General features: G+C 33.8%; 1 protein-coding gene across 4 annotated transcripts in view; it reads left to right on the top strand.

Moving 5' to 3' along the window:
- LOC105835641 (acetylcholine receptor subunit alpha-like) overlaps positions 1–21,653 on the top strand; it is a 156,235-nt gene that overhangs the window by 122,605 nt on the left and 11,977 nt on the right. For all 4 annotated transcript variants that reach the window (XM_036291899.1, XM_036291902.1, XM_036291901.1 and 1 more), the window contains one exon: positions 7,340–7,476. In XM_036291899.1, coding sequence (XP_036147792.1) covers positions 7,340–7,476 — 137 coding nt within the window. The remainder of the gene's footprint in view (positions 1–7,339; positions 7,477–21,653) is intronic.

Below are 21,653 nucleotides of genomic sequence, written 5' to 3'. Positions count from 1 at the left end.
TCACCCCTTCGTCACCCCTCCTCCTCACGTTGAAAAAGCACGGCTATTAATCGTACTTGCGCACAGTTGAAGAACTATCGATCGCCCGTGCAATTAGCATCCGTCATTAAGAAGAAACTGCCGGCAGTCGATTGTGTCCCGTGAAGTAGCGAGGTTAATAGGAATGTTTTTTTACATGACGCAACACGTTTGCCTCCCTCTCATTAATCCCTTCAATGTCGGGTCTCCATTGACCGAGAAAAAATATCAATTTGTCAAGCAATTTCCTATACTCTGGCAAACTTTTGTTTCGCACAAATTAATTTTCAAATGGCAATTAATTATTTGATTATTAATAATTATTTTAATTAATTACCGATGAAATATCAAAAGGATTTTCACATTTATAATACCTGTCACGTTGTAAATTGCATGGCTTTTCTCTATGTTTAATTTTTACTTGTCCAATAAATTGTTTTAACCGTTTCGCTGGGAAAATGGAAAATTATACAAATATATATTCCGTATATCCGCGTTCAGATGTATGGCGCTTCTGTGTCTGAAATATCGCGGGTGATGTGATTTGACAGGGACGCGAGAAAGCACAGAGTCAATCATTCATTCTATCTTTAACCGTTTATTGATTTTGCTTCCGAGAGGCAGGCAACGCGAGAAGGAAACGGCAATCCATTATGCATCTGCTACCGCCATTTTCAAGTAAAAGTATAAGCACGAGACACGTTTCACATACTGTGTCCACGGTAATGCGAAACATTACGGGATACGTCTGTTCGTGTAATGTTACATACGTAACTCGCGAGACTTTCTATCATTTAGTCAAATCTTTTGCGCTGAGGCGGTGAGATTTAATTCGCATAATTTAAGGAGACACGCTGTAAATTGTAACACAAATTGTAACAGCGCGGTACCGCTTGTTTCCACACTGTCAGACGTACAATTTCTCGCAGGATCTTCGTGGTTGCGAGACGTGACACGAATGCGAGCTACCAGCGGGAGAGTGGCGCGAAGAATTTGCGAACGACTTTTTCGCGAGAGCGTCTCTCGTTTTTCGAGAGTCGACACCTGCTATCAACATTCCCATTTTTCCGGGATACGGATCTCCCGTCGGAAAAATGCTAGAAAGTTATACGAGAGTCGCGCGCCACGTGTCTTCGAGATGTACTGGACACCTAAAAGAACCGACCTAAAAACTGCAACGCTCGTTCGTATATCGCGGCAATGTTACTGCTGTCAATCGTATTGAAAGCTGAAGCACGTAATTGCCGAAGAAAGCCTTAAGGATATAAATAACAAATCTCTCTTTCCCTTGCTTAATATTAGATGAGGCACAATTCGCGCGTATTAATAACTTGAATATTATGCGCGTTTATTAGAAGCCAATCTTTTCAACATTTAGGAACTTAATTCAATAATATATAATTCAGGTACTTATGCAATGGAATAATAAAACAAATTATGATAATTACATCGTAAATATAGTAAGTTGATTCCAATCTGTGTATGATACGACTATGAAAATTGTTTTTGAAATTATAACCGTTTTTAAAGTTTTCATGCGTACGGAACATATCACGGAGGATGTCATTATACGAAAATCTTATATTACAGTGATTATGTACACTTGAGAAGTTCCGCGGCCTACATAAACTCGTTGTAAACCGGCTTTACACCTGGAGTTTTCTTGCGAGTTTGCGAACGACATGTTGTTTTTAATAATAGTTTGTTCTCGTTGCGGTGAAATTTGTGATGTGCCCAACTGGCGCGTCTTTTTAACACCGATGTATTATTTTGCGAAGTTCATATTGTGAGAATTGTTAGAACGCCATAAATAATAAAGAGTAACGACAAATACTCCGAAACAGGCTGTGCGCTGCAAAAAAAAAACAAAAAGATTTTTTTTTTTATATTTATGTAGGATGGAAGATGGAAAGTGATAGGGAAAAAGGAAAAAGATGAACTCGGCTGCAGATTTTCGAAAAAATAAAGCCACGAGCGTCTGTTGCAGCTTCTAGGCATGTCAATCAAGCAGAGGGAATCGATAAGCAATATCGCGGTTCGGTGATTGACCCGCAGCCACATTGCGTCTACCGAAATTGCATACCGCATGCATTCCCCGCTTCATCTTTTATGACATGCCCCATGACTGTACCTCGCACCGTTTTATTTCAGTAGTTTTTACCGTTTTTAGATTTACTTGTTTGAACACCTAGTATTTATAAAAATACTTAATTAAAAATTGGGTTTATACTAGGCAGCTTTCTCTCATAAAGCCACAAAAAAAAGAAACTTCGTTCCTGCGCAAAATAAATTGGGTTATAAAAGAGAATATTAATAAAAAAAGAAACAATGTAGGTGTGCGTATCTTTAGTTATAATTTTAGTTATAGTTATATGCACATGATGCCTGAAATCCGTACATTTCTTTTAAAATAAAGGAAACCTGTTTTTATAAAAAATTCCAAAAATTTTAATATATAAGAAAATTAGCACATTCTATCGAATAATTATACTTTCAATTTTTTTTTAACCGAAAATAGATTGTACAGACCGTATGAACTGAATTTTTTAAATATAGCATGTAGTACTTTTTATTGGAGATTTGAATTGCACACAAAAAACTATCTTTCCATACGTTTTATTAATTTTCGTTCGTTTTATACAAAGGCACAGCTGTTTGATACAAAGGTTCAATTATGTCGCGACGTAACTTTGGGAGATAGATTATCAAAAAATTTATGGACGATTTCCCTACGCGATCGATACGTGCAACCTGACGTGCCACATGAAGATGTTGCTCGAAGGTTATTATCATTTGACTGATGCGAAGCGGATGGGGAAAATGGATGACGGATACGCGAGATATTATTATGACATAGAGGGGACGAGAGAGAGAGAGAGAGAGAGAGAGAGAGAGAGAATGAAGCAGTCCCGCGAACAATATAATCATATTTGCCTTATAACATTTCGTCGTGCCCTCACATGCGTTCAACGTGATTCGATGGTTTGCGCTCATGGGCGAGCCAATTTCGCTACGAGCCGACATTCCATCTACGTTAATTACGCAAACAACCGCTCGAGAACAAGTAAGCCAAAAGTAATCAGCCGAAAGTAAGCTGGCGAATTTCTATTTAGAATCGCGCGAGAGAAGCTGCACTTTTTCTTTAAACTAAATGTTTAAATTCTTTTTTACTTCTGCTTTTACCAATATCGGCTTATGAAATGGAAATCCCCATCACGGCGAATTACCTTAGATAGTGAAGTCACTTAAATATTCAGGAAAGACCTTATTTTTAAATTATCAAACATGAATTTTTTCGTAGACAATAAATAATAATAACATCTTAATATATCAATCGGGATAATTTCCGAATAATTACATTTACTTTAAATTGCATTTTATCAAAATAAATGGTATTATTTTTTGAAACGTATATCCCTAATCCTCGACAGTACGCAGATATCGGGTTCTTACACTTCCGGCATTACACGCGCATATCATACAAGACCGAGTTGATCGAACACGACGTATCGTATTAACCGTGCGTCAACGTACATACGTGGATCTTGCTTAACTGCGGATATACCGTAGCGAGCAGACCGTGCTGTGACAAGACACGAGCTACAAGGCAGTATTAGTTCACATCTCTCTGTTGATCATACACGGCTTAAAATAGCAAGCTCACAGAACATTCAAATTATATCCTCATCAGACCACCATGCCAGAATTATTAAACATTCTTTTAGGCGCTCTAATTCTATAATTAATTTCTAATTTTAGCTGTATATGAATTTGTTTAGAATAATAATATTCCAAGGCAGATAATTCATTCACGAATAATAATAAGATGAAAAGATAAAAATATTAGATAGAAAGTCTTTTAAAATTCACGATCAATAAATCGGATATGATATTTTATAAAACAGAAAATTCAGGAGGCAGAGCTGAAATTACTCACATTCTCGCAATATGCATTAATTATTGGATCATGCAAAATTGATTGGGAAATGCTTGTATAAACATTTGGTAGAAACAACAGCAAGATACGTGCGATTGCCAGGGGAGGAGTGAGCGACAATAATTAAAGGCGCGGTCGGATGGAAAGTAATCGAGTGCACTATCGATCTGAATGCATCGATGAAAGCCGCCAGGGCGAACGACAGGGCAGCAGGCTGACAGACGCTATCGCGCTTCGGTGGTCGATCCTTTAAATTAATCGCTATGAAATGCCATTGCAACGATGAAACCGCAGTAAAAATGAAGCGCGCGCTTTCATTCCCGTCGCTTGCTCGCATTGCGTTCAATTCGCAATAAGAGCCGCCGACTCGCAGTATCCGATAAGAATCCGCTGTCGATGATCGCGTATTATATTATACATTTGCTGGAAAATATAAACTGGTTTTTATTACTGTATCAATGGGGCAAAGTTTTGATGTAACCAACGAAAATGCATTGAGAAGAGAAAGAGCCCGTTTTACATTCAATTATCATAGCAATTATTATTTTACATAATTAATGATTAGAACAAAATATTTTTCAACAGCTGTATATACGTTGATTACACTGTATATACAACTGTTAAAAATTATACGTTGTGATGTATTGTAATAATCATTATAATTATTGTAATTATAAATCAAGAATTAACGGAAATGCTTATTTAAAAAAAATAAATAACCAGATTTCTTTATTTAATTCTTACATAAAAATTGGCAAATATTAGAAATAATAATAATTGAATAAATTATAATACTCGTATATAGTATATAGTATTCATAATTCATAATACAGATGATAAAATAGATGTTATATATTTATTTTAAATTTTGATACGCCATAAAAATTATATAAATGTCAATTTATATTGCTGAAAGTAACGATAACGAATTGAAAATTGCGAAAGCTAAAGAAACCATATCAGCTTTTAAATTTTTTTTTTTTTTTTTTGAAAGAGATATATAAACACTGACCATTGGCGCACTGACCCTTGATGGACAGTTCTACGTAACGACGAACCGTACGGTAAATTAATCGTCGTGAAATGCCGCAAAATACTATTGAAAAGCCACGCGGCTGTCACATCCAATTAAAAAAAGAAATATAGGCGGACAACTAAATGTGTTTATGTGCTCGCATATACTCTTTGCCGGAAATTGTATATCGGGAATTATCTCACGGGAATTTATACAAAACGATCTCATAATAGACATTATTGATAGACAAACGAGCTCTGACTTTTTGTGAAAATTTGCGGTATAAAATCAAAAAACGTATGTACATATGTATGATATAAAATTAATTTTATTCTAAAACTTTTTTCTCGTAATTGTCAATACCACAGGGACAAAAACTTTAATTAAACCTACAGCTAAGTACGCGCGCAAAATTATAACTTTTACATTTTCATTTAAATTGTTAAAACATACTTTTATTTTTTACGTGTGATACGTATGCGAATTTCCAGATATTAGATGGAATCACAGGATCGATCACATAAATGTCAGCACATTTTTACATGTATGTCACTTTTCATTATCTGAAACCTCATATGGATTTTATTCGATCAAATTTTATTTCTAAAAAAGGTTACGTTATCACAGTTTTAGCAAATTCGCGTAAAAAAATCTCACTTTTTATTTTTTTTAGAGGGAGAGAGAGAGAAAAATATAACACGGTCGATCCTCGGATTTGCAGCAAACGCAGTTGAATTTAAATCCTTTGAAGCTTTTTTTGAATTTCTTTTAAATTCCATGTTTATATTACCAAAGTTAGCAAACTGATAGATCAGGGATATTTCTATATGTATCTGACAAAGTAAAATATTTTATAAAGTATACTATTAATAATAATATTTAATATTAACTTTAAAACATTCAAAAATGTAAATATACTTAACTAAAATTTTCGTGTGTTACTTTTTATATTAAAATCTAAATATTTATGTGACGTACAATTTATTATCTAAATAGAGAATTTTTTATTTCTCTTTTATTGCTACACTTTCTTTAAAAATTTGTTTAATATCAGAAAAATTATTATAGTTTGGAAAGTACATGTCTGACTTTACAACTTTATACAAGTTGCACTTCAACCTATATAATGTCCAACATAAAAGAGTATAATAAAACCCGGACGGGAAAATGGTTCCATGCAAGAAGACCTTTTCCTTCTTTTTTTTTAAGTAATCGTTAACCTATTTAACTCTCGCTCCCGCAACGTGTCTGATAAATCCTTCACGAAAAATTTTTTATGTTTTTTATTTAGTTACACTGTATCTTACTATCTAATAGTGCAGCTTTACAGTTCATGATATTATACATATGTACATGTTTATATGTTATATATATTCTTTTTTAAATATGCATTTGGTCTTTGTGTATCGAATAAATATGTGTTATCATGTTTAAACATTGAACCTATTGGTTAACTTGTAAAATGTAATTGGTTTTATTTAGTACACAAACTGAATATGTTACGATTTCATTGTCATTAGATAATTAATTATTAAGTCTTGCAGTGGTAGATAAAAACATTTCGCTTTATTTTGTCCCTTGTTATCCCGTTGTACTTCTTTATTTTTATTTTCCTCATACTTGGCGTTACAGTAGAACTACTAGACGTGGCTATACGTGACTGTACGTGCCTGATGCTCTTCGTTTACAAGTTTTATTAAAACGAATGGATCACGGACACATATAAATTCTGTCAGCGAGCAACTTTCACCTCACGGGGCCGACCCGTTTATCCTTCTGGCTCTTGCTTCGTACATTCTTTACGCGGATCATAAATACGAATTTTCCGCTCGAACTATCCGCGGCCCTTTACCTGGCCCCTTCGAATAGGTTTGAATTTGTCGCCTGTCAAGGGACATATTTTTAAGGAAAGGCAACATGTGTCTTTAGACTACCTTGTTCCTTGATCTCTATATATATTTTTTTTGTCGTAAAGTAACATGACAGGACTAGCAAAATGAGTTCTTTCTTGATATATCTCTGTGTTTTAATATTTGATAAAACATTTCGAAGAATAATTCATTTCTTAATGTAGTATTGATGATTTATCAGATAGAAAAATAACGTTACATGTTGCGTGAAAATTTATTTATTTCATTTACAACAAATTAGACAAATTTATATAAAAATTCTAAACAATAATCGCACAAAGGAGGCTCAGCAGAAGATACAAATGACTGAACATTTTATTTTACAAGAAGATATTTTATAACTTTTTTCTTTTACTATAACAAACGATTACCTATTTTAAATAAAACTAATTTTTTAAATAAAACTAACTTTATACCTTTTATAATGAAACTTTCCTAACAAATGTCTCGCAATTTCAGGTAACGCTCTCCATCTCGATTCTCATCAGTCTTCACGTGTTCTTTCTGCTGGTCGTCGAGATCATCCCGCCGACATCGCTGGTTGTGCCGCTGCTCGGAAAGTACCTGATATTCGCTATGATACTCGTCTCGATAAGGTAAATTTTCCAACGTAATATAAAAGCGAAGAGTCTCACAGCAGAAAATTACGTTCGCGCAACCGAGGAAAGAAAAATGCGTTTCTGATCGCGACAAACTAGATGCGATACAGAAACAATTTCCAATAATTTCCGTACAATCGTAGGAAACGTTTCCTGCGTTGTTCCATTTCGCTCACATTATCGCATTTTCTTGTCGTGTTAGCGCGCTATCAACTTTATCGATTAACGCTTCAGCGACAATTTATCAGCTTGTGTTTACGACAGCAAGAATTCCGTAGCAATTAATATAATCCCGTGGAGGATCGTAAAGAGGCTGTACGATGACACTTGTGTTCACTAGCGAGAGATGAAAAAATGATGACGACGAGGGTTGGAATCGCGCTCGTTCGTGTTCGTTCTCGAAACGTTTATTCTCGTAACAACTGTAAAAGCATTGTTTGCAGCTGCTCTCCGTAATATTTCTCCTCTCTCACGCGAAATGTTAAATATGATGTCTACTTCTAGGATACTTCTTATAATAAAGTTAATTATTTTTTAATTTAGAGATCCGAATTAAAATTAGAGGAGAAATTTAATTATATATATATATGACAAAAATATAACCCGAGATATATAAAATTGGTATTAAAAACAGGATAATTGTGGTTGGATTTATAATTTTATAAATTTTACTTATATATATATATATATATATATTTTGTTGCATTGTGTGATCAATGTTGTATCTAAGTACATTTATAAATCTATAATAATTGATAGTAAAACAATTTTGGGGATTTATATTTACATACTTCTTTCTATTTTTTGTAGAAAAAATTTATATAAAATAGATCGTTTGTTTCTTGTTAACCAATTTCTCATTTATAATGTCCTTTAGAAAATATTTTTACTTAATAATTGATTCTTGATAAAAGATTACATTTTTCCGACAATAACTTAAGAAAAGAGCAATTGTTTACAAAGAAACCTAACTTAAAATTCAAAAATAAAATTTTAAAAGATTTAATTTTTTAAAGAATTATAAGATACTATTATTAATCAAAACGTTTTTGTATGAATTTTAAACAAAAAATAATATTGTTTTTTTTATTTTATATTAGCTTAATAAAATAAATGCTTATTTTAGATTATTTTCTTCTGCTGTGTTTTCAAATTTAATATAAATATGTGATTGATGTCTATTAAAATTAATATTGATATCGATTTGAATATATTTTACTAAAAGACGAAAGTAATTCTTATGTAACAATTAATATTCATTTTTAGATTATATACATTTTATTTTTTCATACGTATAATAAAATACAAAATACTTTCGTCAATTAACAATTTGTTTATTTTAAAATATTTTTTCAAATCCATACTATAGACATCAATACGTCCACAAACTGTAAAATATATAATAATAGTTTTTTTTTTTTTACAAAATTGACTAAAAATACAATAATAGTTTTTTTAATAATAGTTTTAATAATAATAGTTTTTTTTTTACCAAAATTGACTAAAAATACAAGAAATGAAATATTCGACATACATCTACATGAAAATAATTTTTCAAACCTTGAATTGTAACAAAACTGTGTATGTCGGTTAGCCTTGATGTTGTTTTGATAGCATGCAGCTTCGTACACAAGGCTATCATGCACTGTATTGTTATTCGCGCGTTGAAATGGCAAGCATTGGCGCGTGCCGCTCTACTGGTACTACGTACACTATCGTGGTATTACGCATCAAAACGCGATCTAGCACGAGGAAAAACCAAGTGATTGTTTCCTACGATTAACTCGACTATCAACCAGTATAATCAATTAGCATCCGCGATTAATGACTGTAATTTTCTGACTCTTAGCGAAACAAAATATTTCACACGATTTATTTGTTTCGCCTAAAAATAAAGTAACAATGAATTATAAAATATTGTTTTTGCGATATTTATATATACGCGAAAAATAATTTTTTTTACCATTTTTTTTTATTTGAACATATCTTGCGTCAAGTTTTGATTTCGCTGATTTAAATGTAACTTACTTATTATTAGCTTAGTACGTTATGTATATTCTATACATATTTCTGGCATAATTTGCTTATTACTTTAATTTGATAATTTTGTAAGTTAAAGATATGAATTTTATATTATTAGTATTTTAAAGAACCTAAAATTGAACAATGAATGAACAAAATTAAAGTAAAATTTTTATTCTACGTCAAGTCTAAAAATTGCATCGCGTTTAAGTAGCATTTTTAGCCGAATGAAGTTGTCGTTAGTGATTTTTCTCGCTCATCCGGCTTCTCGTTCCGGCAATGGGTACATTCCCATTTACGCTGACGACACCCTTTGCCAATCTGCTGCTAATAATCCGCCTCAGTGCTCACTTAATTAATTTGAACTTTAACTTACTTTTCCACTTAAAAGAATTAAAGTTCTCTGTACAAAAGAAAGAAATCTCTTTGCATTTATAGAAACTTTATCTAGTTAAATTGTCGCAAATCTTTTTGAAATATCGTTATAAGAATATGTAAAATACCGGTTATTTTTATTCAATTTTCTTTAGCCACATTTGCGGCTAATCGGCAAATCGATTATATAACAGATGATTTTAGTCGCAATTTTGCAGTTTGAATAAGAATTACGCCTGGGAATTACAGAATAATGGAAAACCTCTATAATTTTATCCGAAAAGCGTTAATTAAATTATTTACATAATTAGCAATGTCTATTAGTATACAATAACATATCACGAAATTTTAACTATGAAATATAGAATGGAGTTTTTATATTTATATTTTTAACTATGCACAATATTGTTCCCCTGTAACATCCATGATAATCAGTGACCGTACAAGATAATTAATTAATATCATAATGTAAGATTCTTTGCGAGTTATATGTTTTACCAATGCTGCATGTTTACCAATTATAATGAAAATGCTATCTCTCTTTGTTCTTTCTCTATTTTCCAGTATAATTTCCGCTGCATGAGAAATATTCGCTGCACAAATATTTATTTATTTATTTATTATTTGCTGATAATTTATTAATGAATGAAGTGAATAAAATTGAATAAGCGAATATATATCATTAACAGCATCAGGAATCGTGTTCAATATGAAATTTCAATGTCCATATTTTAATATAATATAATACTTTGCAAAGAGATGGTCTCTTTTAGTTAAATTACAAATTTATAATCTAGCGCAATATATTATACATGATATAATTAATTGCTTACATTTATACTTTAGAAAGCAATGTTATTAAAAATATCACAAATATAAATACAAAGCAATAATTTGCTATTTTAATTATTAACATGTTATTCTGTTACACGATAAATTATTTCTTATTTTTTTTACACACTAGTAATTCGTTATCGTAGCTTTGAGAAGGCATATACACGTTCATAATTTACAATAACAGTAATAGTATTATAAATTGATAAAATTTAAAATATTTATTTTATTGCATACAGTTTACGGAAGCGATTTTCTCGTGTATTTCTCATTGCGTTGTCGAGCGCCTGAAATTCATCGGATGATGGAGATCCGACGCCGTGCGTCGTGATACTGTGCAGACAAACAGAAGCTTTTTGTTTTCGAATCTAGGTTATCGTAGAAATGAAACAGACAAGCTCCACTGCACCATGCGGATATTTAAGCGAATTGATGTAGGTAGCGTAACGTAAAAATAATTGTTCTCTAAGATCGCAGTGACAACATAATATAAATCTTATTCCATTATAATATATTTAAATTACAACGTGCAACGAATTTTTACCTAGGTATTTACAAAAATTAATTAATTAATTAATAACTTTTGCTATAGTTATAATAAATTAAAAAATAGCGTCAGGTCCAGAGAATCACTCGAATCAATGAGTAACAAAATAATTCATAATTATAGTCTAGAATTTAATAATTTTATTTATTTAAACATAAAAATACACTTCGAATTATCTGAAAACCACAAACTACATTTTTCTAGAATATTCCATAAACAGAATATACTGAATTATATTATTTTGATCACACTCTGAAAAACACTTTAAAGACGATCCCGTATATCGTTCGGAACACATGATACTCCGAGCGCGACATTTCTGCTTAAAGCCAAACTATCGCCCGCAGATTGAGCAAATATGAAACTAATCCCCAAACTTCTCAAAGATTGATAAGTCGAGTTAATGTTTATCTTTGATACGACGATCTGCTCTCAGAGAACCAATAATTTCAACGATTAAATCGTGAAATTGAGTAATCAGATTTTAGTGTGAATATTCGACAAGTAGAACAAATCAATGCTTAATAATACAATGCCGTTTTAGTGTTCTCACAAAAGCATAATCCTGATGATTATGAAAGTCGTCTCTAAATACAATATTTAATTTAAAAATAAACCATTTTTCATGCTAATTAATAATTTCTAAATATAAATTATAATTGACTTACAAAAATAACTTGTGTATTATAACATACGAATGTCAAACTTTTTATGAATTCAGCTCGAAAGAAGATGCCGGTATAAAACCGCACTTTTCTATAGCGCTTTTCTATCGCGATTATTTTCGAATACCTAATATACTGGTCGGCCGGTCGTCGACATTTCGGTGCGTCAATTTTAGAAGAGTGTATGCATTCACACTCTTTTGAAAATGCCCCGAGCGACTAGCGTGCGCACAGCCCTTTTCAAAGGGACCTCGTTTCAATATTAATGGCGGCATTTGCCGGCTTCGTACCGGCGACATTTAACTAACGAGCCGGTTTCTCCACCTCGCCATTTTTACGTGGCACCACGGCACGATATGTTCTCGGCTTCGCTTTTCCGAACTAACCAGGCCAAAGGGACAGGATTAAAGAGCACAATGATGAAAAACTGACTGTGTACCTGCGCTATGTAACCATAAGTCACGGCGTAGTGTTTCCGCTTTTTCCTTCTTTTTATCGTCAAAGGATCCCGTGTTTATTATACGGTTTCATTAAGCTCACAATTCACTTCTAAAATCTAGGTTTTACGTGGAATATCGAGAAATTCCACGTCGAAATCGTAGAACATTGCGTCAATTAGTTTGAAAGAAAGAAATTGAATGGTTCGGATTACACAATAGTCACGCAATCAAATAAAATCCAATTCTCGAAAAGCTAAGAGAAGAGGCTTTATTGCCTCGTAATCTCATTATTGCTTGAGAAACTAAGAAAAATTTGCTCTACCGTTTTAAAACTTTCAACTCGATGTACTGCGTTCAGGAGTGTTATTTGGACGTTTATTAACTGGGATTTATTAAAGCTTCGTGCTGAATGTGCGGTGAATTTTTCGCGTTGTTTTTCACCGAGGCACTCGTGCGGACGGAAGAGAACGATTTCGGGGAAAGGCGGGAAATCACGGAACAGTAACGGTGAAAGATCTAGCGGTTTCGCGGCGCGAGGACACGGGCCGACAAAGGCGGGAAGGCGCGACATTCACTTTATGGAGCGGAAAGAAAAAGGCAGCCTCCGCCAGTCGTCCTGGACCCGGTCCAAACTACGGCGGTCCGCCGCCGCCGCTAAACCGAACCAGGATTTTAAAGCCGGCAACAAATTCTCGTAAACCGAGAGCATATAACGATTTCGTTGGTTTACGGTTCACCCGCTCGCGCGTTATTAACGTCCGGCGACGTCGTTGGCGCGTCAGTTGTCGCGATTTTTCGCCTCTTCACAAAGAAGAAATTACCGCAGACGTCATGCCGACGAGCACTTCAGATTAAGAGCGAACGCGAGTCGGCTCCACCGAGTGTGAACGCATTCCGGACGATTAATCTCGGATGAATCGCTAAACTACGAAACGAAAATGTGACCATTTTATTTTGCGCCGGAGATTCTTTGTCATCCTTCACGTTGAATTTCCGTCTGCGTCATGGCGGATAGTCATCGGTAACATCAATTGCGCGGGGGAACATTTATAAACCGCGTGATAATATTTTACGACGTGTGCATCAAAATATTTTGAAACTGTAGCCATATTTACGCTTTTACAACAGATTTATCTGCATACTCGGAAACTTGAAACGTGCCTCTCGACGAAGAAACTTTAAGGAAACTATCCCGATTGATTTGCATCCGTGTTACCACGAGGATATATCGATCACTTAAATACGGCGTTTACCTCCTCCTCCGTTGAGTCTCATAAACCGGAATCAGAGCGAAACGCAGTCGAGCAAAAGAAGAAAGAGGAAAATCGAAGAAAGAAGAAGAAGAAGAAGAAGAAACGTACTTCGGCGACGAACGAAGAACCGGGACTTCGCTATTGTCTGCGGCGATTGTGCCTCATATAAAGAACGCCCGCAATATCTGCACTTCCGGGAAAAACTCGTTTCGCAGTCGTAAAGCGTGAAGTTTTGATGGAAGGGCAGAAAGGGTTCTCACGACTTTTCCAACGTGACTCCGTTAGATATGTTTCCGCGAGCTGTCGCGATACATTCGTCATCGCGCGAAGTTAAATCCATCCCGCGATAAAAATTACCGAATGGAGAAAATCCTCCCTGTTATAAATCGACCGTAACAGAATTTTTACGAAAATACGGAATGTCGATTAACACGCCACGGGTTTGAACTCTGTGCGTTGTAACATCGAGTTTAGTGAACGATTTACGTCTGATATCTTCGAAGAAATTCGAGCTCAAAGATATTAGGTTATTTGAATAATCAAACGCCGATTTTCCCTTCACGTAAATGCGAACAGGTAAACAGGCTATCCGACAATAAATCTCCGTAATCTTTCCCAAACCGGAAATCGATTCCGCCACGTTGCGTCTAGAAACAGGGCACGAGGCGCTCCCCGGGTTCCCGATTTAATGCCAGATCCGCTCTAAATATGGTTGCCTCCTTATCCCGAACAGCTAAATTGGAAATTCCAGCCGGTAGATGCAAGGCGGAGGTAGTGCTGGGAGAGACTTCCGTTCGCCGACCGCGAACCTCGGCTGTTCCTGCGGGAACAGAATCCAATTTAAGCGTGGCATGATTTCTGAATCGTGATACCGGCCCGCTTAAATGCACCGATCGCGTCAAGCATCTGTGTTCAAAATTCGAACGAAGATACGCTTGATGATTCTGCTTAAAGGAAAAAGACGAAGATTATTACCATATTTCCTTACGCGATTATTATTATTCTGCATCGTTCCTTTCAAAAATAACGCACAGTAAATATATCAGGAACACATTAATTACTTCGAAAAGCAAATTTTGAAACAAAAATGTTACGGAGTAAATGGCTTAATTACTGACAGTGCCCACAATACTGAATATTCAATGCTTTTTTGAATATATATAATCATATTTATACACAGTTGTATTTAATTTTATTTAACATTTGAAAAAGTCTACTTATTATTATAACACTTTATTAAAGGTAAAATTTGAAGCTTCTAATTAAAGTAATCAATTAAGATGAGATTTCTAATATTTGAAACACTGTCACTAATTATCCCAATTTACTCATAATGATATAAGGATCAACCAATATTATAATAATATAAAATTAAGCCTGACGTTAATTGCAGGATTATTATAAATGCTATTATCTCTTTTTCTCCAAGAAAAAAAGAATCAAGCCACAACCATAGAGAACAAAAATTAATTCCACTTACCTCTTTATAACACTGTGAATTCTACCATAAGATTAATCGAATGTGTCCAATTCGCGCCCATATCCGTTCTTTATAATCCTTTAAAAGCGGAAGCCAATCTCATCGTTAAATAACTTCACGAATAAGGAATTTCCCGCGCGGTTATCTGTCTTCGCTTATCCCGCGGAAAGCGGTTGAAGCCATTTTTCGCGCGCGGGGATGATATATGAGAATCCTCGCGCAGGAGCCGAATAATAATCGAATTTAATTTGCACGGGAAAGATGGGCACCACGGTGATGGTGGGAAGGGGGAGGTTAGAAAAATGAGAACGGGACGCTGAAGCCACGGCGCGCTTCCGGAAAATAACTGCGATCCCCTCCCCGTATGGAGACCATAATTACTCGATCGCGCTTTAAGGTCGGGCTCGTAAAGTTCGGGGCTTTACGATCTCATCTGGTCGCCTAGAACGCGCGCCAACACTTTCCTTCGCATTCTGCATCTCGTTATGCGTCGCACCGTTATTTCTTACAGCCGATTGGCGGGCGGCACTACCTTCGTATCTATTCGAGCGAGTAATGCTCTCGGAAGCTGTTCGAGTCAATTGACGAAACGAATTTCTCGAGCACGAATTGTTACGCTTTCTCTGCGTCCGTATAGTCGTATGCGAGCAAAGTGAAGACATCAAAAATTGACATAAACGGCCATACATCTGGCTATCAAATTGTCACAAAGCCGAACATATGCAGCTTTGAAATTTAGGTAATTTTTCCTTCGCCAAGATTTTAAAATGTTTCCCGCTAGTCTCTGAGTTTTCTGCGATTTTTAAAAATTCGCAAATTGTATATGATTAAGTTAAACGTGAAATTATATGCACTCTGTAAAGGTATACGTTCGGGATATATCTGCGTAATGTAATATAACGGATGTATTCAGGGAAATATATTTTCTACTGTGCGAGTGAGAGGGTTTATTACGGAACTCGTAGCGAGCTTGATGCTAATAGCACCGGATATCTTCCGTTACTGTCGAGACAACGCCGGAACCCCGAAGAAAGATTGGCATAAATCCCTGGCGACACGCAATGCCAGGAGAGTTCTATTTGCTCTCTCGGATATCCATCAAAATCCCGTGCACTGCGGATCGTAATGCATGCGAGTTACATCAGCGTGTCGAACTTGAAGGCCGCAACGTCTGCATGCAAAATAAGATACTCTACGGGGTGTACCAGAATCACCAATGGAACTTTTTAGAAAATGACAGTCTTGCCTACATAAAGACGTCAAATTGTTTTTAAAACAAGAATTAAAACAATTCACGAATAACATCTTGCTTGACATAAAATTGTTTTTAATATAAATTGTTTTTAATATAAAATTGTTGAGCATTGTTTACAGCGCGGATTCCTAATTGCCTGAGTATTTTATTTTATTGATTAAACTTAAAGTGGAGTCTTAGAGAATTTCTTTAATAAAAATCTTACTTTGCGCTTCTTAATAAATATCCCCAAAGTGTCATGTGTAACATATTTAATATATAAATTTAACATTTAATAAATGTAATATTAAACATAAGCAAAATAGGAAAAATTTATCGATAAATAATTCTTCCAATGGAATCAATTTTATGAATTTATTTTAGTTTAAGATATAAAAATATTTAACAAATACACACTAATTGTTTATACTTTTTCTATAACATAGAAGGTATACAAAAATTCAAATTTAAGTTTTAAAAAATAAGCTCTAACTATAATCTATAATAAAAATTAAGCTGATTTCCAGCTATTTTTATCTTTGTGACACCTTGTATTCTCTCACGAATCTGTCTAGTTCGCGAATAAATGAGAGATATCACGAGTACTGAAATGGAAGAAATCGAACCGAACTCTTTTCTCTGAACATCACTTTCGTTTGCTCATTCTCGTCAGGCAGGGAGATAGCTTGAGCTACTTTCGGTCTAAATTGCTATCCAAGCGAGTGAACAATTTTCAGTGCGAAGGGTTGGAAAATAAAAACGAGCGGCGGAAACGCTACCTTTTTCAGCACGTAACGGATTTATGGTCTAAAGCACTTTTTACTCGCGTCCCATTTTTGGAATGATTACATATCTATAGATAATATTATATCTAATGTTCTACTTCAATTTGTGTTTACTGTTCCAAATAGCCAGGATATTTGCCGATTTCACGGATCGAAGAAAATGACAATAAAGAGATGGTTTACAGATCATAAACGTAATATTTCATGTTGACTAAAGTAAAGCTCGAACTCAACTCTCAAATTTTTAGCAGACACATTTTTTTCATAAAGCTAATATTTTTTGAAATTATGAAAATAATAATGAGACATTTTAATTTCCTTAAAAAATATTAAAAATATGTTAAAACGTTATTAAGTTGATTTTAAATCGATCTCTTTTGAATTTTAATATAATAACATGATTTCACAATTTTATTATAACGTAATACTGCTCAAATATCGCCATGTTCACATCTCGCATTTAATTATGGGACCTCAATTGCCCTACTTGACCCCGTAAGCGAGTAAATTGTTGGATCGTTGCCAGATTACGCTTTTTGGAGGGAAACTTTCTGGCCGTTCGTCTCGCTATCGAGCGAGTTCCTTGGAGCTTGGAGCGAATGATAGCGCCGAAAATCCGTGCGGGGAATATAACTATAGGTGGCTACAAATCCTTACGTGCACTCGCTATCGAGGTTTATCTCGGATTGCGGTTGACTGGTACTACCCCTTCGCGTCCCGTCGCGGTGTGCAGGACGACACGGCAATCCTTTCCGCGATAAGCGAGAACTCGTAAGGGATGATCCCACCCCTGCTGCCTGGAGAAACGTCACTGTACTCGCGTTCGAAAGGTATGAGTTTTCCGAAACGCGCAGCTGCGCGCGCGTTGTTACACGATATTGTACTTCCGTAACGTGTACATACGTGCCCCGACTTGCCATATACCACCGCACTGTGTGCCGTAATATGAAAACGATAGAACTGTGAAATAACCTAATATTATACAATTGAATCGATCATGGCGAAATCATACGAAAGATACAACTTCACGCGAATACATTAGAAAAATTCTTTTATTCTTAAAAAAGCTGCCAAGACTTTAAAAAGAACATTCACAAAAAAAAATATATATATATATATATGTCTTATTTATAAATATTTTTGCAGAGAATTTGAATATAAAAATCAAACGATTGTTTAAAAAATCAGCATATCTGCAGATACATTAAAATTGGAGGAATGTGGTATTTTGATTTCATTATAATTGTATGATATATTTTTATTTCATATAATTTTATTTTATATATTATAAAAAAGAGTTATTTTAAATATAAAATATAAGAAATTATAAGATAATAAATCTTTATATGATATCCTCCGCGCGCGCGTTCACGAAAAATAAAACAAAATTTTGTTACAATTTATAATATTACGTATTTAAAATTTGCATTTTATATAAAACAATTCAACGTTGCAAGTGCAAAAAGGTTGAGAATGTCTCATCTTGAACTTTGAAAGTCCCTTGAGTCACCAGTCCATTAAATTTTCTTTTGCTTCTCGATACAGGACTTGGTGAAAAATTATGTGAATGCTTCGTCGCAGAAAAATTGAAGAAATATCTTATTATTCAAAGAACTTTGCTTGAAATGAACGTTTATTGTCTTGCTTTTTTTTACATAAATTTACTAGTTTCTCTGAAAATTAATTAAAATTTTATTATTTTATTTTATTGCTTTATATTGTTTCGACATGCAGTATATTAATTAGATATAATAAATATTACTACAAGAAATATTTTATTGTACAAATGATTTGTTAGTGAAGCGCATAAATAATTCTTTGATATGGAATTTATAATACCACAAACATAATTTTACATATTTAAATAATTATAAAATAATAAATGTATAAATATTTTATTATAGAATAATGAGTATTTTTTATAAACAGAACTCTTAAATGAAATAAATTTTAATTAATATATATACCACATATCAAATACACCCCTAATTTTATCTTGAATAAAATTTACGTTAAAATTAAATGTGGCTAATTATAGATTAATTAATAAAAGTTAAGAAAAAGTATTAAAAATATACATATATCTATAATTTTATAAAAACACAATACTGATATTGTAATTGTTCAGTAAATTGCATAATAAACATGGTCTATTTTTGTATAGATTTTATATAGAAGATATATCTTTACTTTATATAAATATTTTATATCTATTGAATTAAAATTTTTTTTAGTTGCAAACAACAGTTAATTATACCATTGATGCAATAGTCAAAGTGTTTGCACGAGCCATTTTGAGGTGCAGCACGATAATATTTCACTAATTTATCATGTTAAGACATTCGTGCAAATATTAATATAGGTGGAAGACCCGCCGCATTGAGGTTGACGACCCGTACGAGTAATCACTTGTCTCGTCTTACGCGGGGCTTTTCTACTCGTTCAAGTGAGCAATAATGATATTAGTCAGGCAAAGTAACTGAATTTTGTCGCCTCGCGCCTTTCCCTCGCGCTTGATTTGACTTACTAAGACGACATTAGCGTTTATATGAAGGTTCATCTTTTAATAAAAGCTATTTGGAATGCAATATAGCATAAATTTTCAACTTGGAAGATATATTAAGCGAACGGAGAAAGGAAATTACATCATGTCTTGGGAATATATTATTAATTTATTGAAGATAGTATAAAGAACACAATTTATAAATAATTATAATAAACATAATCGTAAATAATAACTATAATTATTATTTATATTAATAATTATTTATAAATTTACAATTAAGGCTGACATTAACTAGAATTTAAAGTGCTGATAAGTATTTTTGTATAAATGCCTACTAACTTTTATTAAAAGGACTAACGCAGTCTTTCTTTTATTTTTACGAGTTTATTCGTGGAATATGCAAATTATTGCTCGTGAAATTCTATACTAAAGCATCGATGAAACTCGATGAAACTTTCTAATTGATGGCAACGTGCAATATATACGTGCTTGTGCTTTATAGACGCGGCATTTCGCGTGTGAGATGCAAATGGATGTCCGTAAATGGTTCAGAGGTAAAATCGCGTAACTCGTGGGGGGTTTCACAATCGCGATGGAAAATGCATTCGCTATAAATATCGGCATTGCATTCCTGTCTGCGCGATTACAGCATCGTCTCCCAGGGAATCGATGTGCCTCAATAATTTAACGCGGAGCAAGTCTAAAAGGACTTTAACAAAGCTCGAAAATGGAACACGAGAATCCATTCTTCTTTTTTCACTGATACACTCGATATTGTGACTTACGATAATTTATTATAAGTATTAAAATATATGCGCGGAAATTTTTACGAATATATAGCGATATTAACGTCACTGTAAACTTAGTGTGCGATTAAAGCACACTAAGATTTTCCGTCAAAATTTATTTCGTGCGGCGAATTTGTTAAACGGCTTGCTCATCTTAACGAAGAAGAGCCATTAAATTTTAAACAGATATTATATTTAATTCATTTTTTATATATTAACTCTTTCTTTTGTAAATTATTTTGTAAATTCCTCGTGTTATACATAAATGCCATATCGTTATTTTATAAAATCTCCTAACGCAAAATCATAAATCTTATACGAGAGATGGGAAACCAATTTTATAACGCAATATAATTTAATACTTATTGATTTTGTCAATATATTACTGCTTGATTGATTAATGGATACAAATAAATCACAACTTTTCTCAATAAGAAATTTTTTACAGTGTGAAATTTGATGAACAGAAACGAACGATACAAACAAACAAAATTTTAAAATAGCAAATCCCGAACACACTAAAAGAACAGCAATATTTACAATTTATGATGCAAAATATGACAACGTAATTTATAAGAGCTGTTCTCATAAATGAGTTATCGTTTAAAATTAATTTTGTAATAAGACCGATATTTTACGCAAAAATTATTTACGATTAATTTGAAAACACGATTTATAACGATTCCCATTTCATTAATAATTTTTAGCGAAACAGTTCGTATATATTATTCGTTGTTGAAATTGCAGCTCATTGGTGATGAATGCATGATTTATCTTCTCTAGTATCTCGCTATTCTCTGATATCTGACTCGTTCCTGTTCGTCGAGTGTCTTTTCCGAGTGGACAGTGATGTCATTACTCTTGCTAAGTAAATTTCATCGCCTTGAGTGCCGCTCTCTCCGACTTGTCACGCTTGTAAGCGGCAACGACGCTCCAGCTCGCGCGCGTCAACCTCTCTATTAAAAGTTTCGCGCGACGGCGTCTTTATGTCAAAATGCAACGAGAGGGCGACGAGGCGTAAACGTCGATTCACTTTTAGGATTCTCAGAAACGTATAGAAGGCACAGAAGAGAAAGAAAGCTCACAGAAACAATTGAGGGAGTTCAATCTTTAATGATGACGTCTGTTATTTTTGTTATATTTTGTTGTTTAGGGAAAAAAATTCAAAAATGTTAAACATGAAAGTTAAATTAAACAATTTTTTTTGTTTAAAAAAATTATTAATGATATTCTAAAATGAAAACA

This window comes from Monomorium pharaonis, chromosome 9, assembly GCF_013373865.1.
Source record: "Monomorium pharaonis isolate MP-MQ-018 chromosome 9, ASM1337386v2, whole genome shotgun sequence".
Taxonomy (NCBI): Eukaryota; Metazoa; Arthropoda; class Insecta; order Hymenoptera; family Formicidae; genus Monomorium; species Monomorium pharaonis.
The sequence above is the reverse complement of the archived record's forward strand: the minus strand, read 5'-3'. Positions and strand labels throughout refer to the sequence as shown.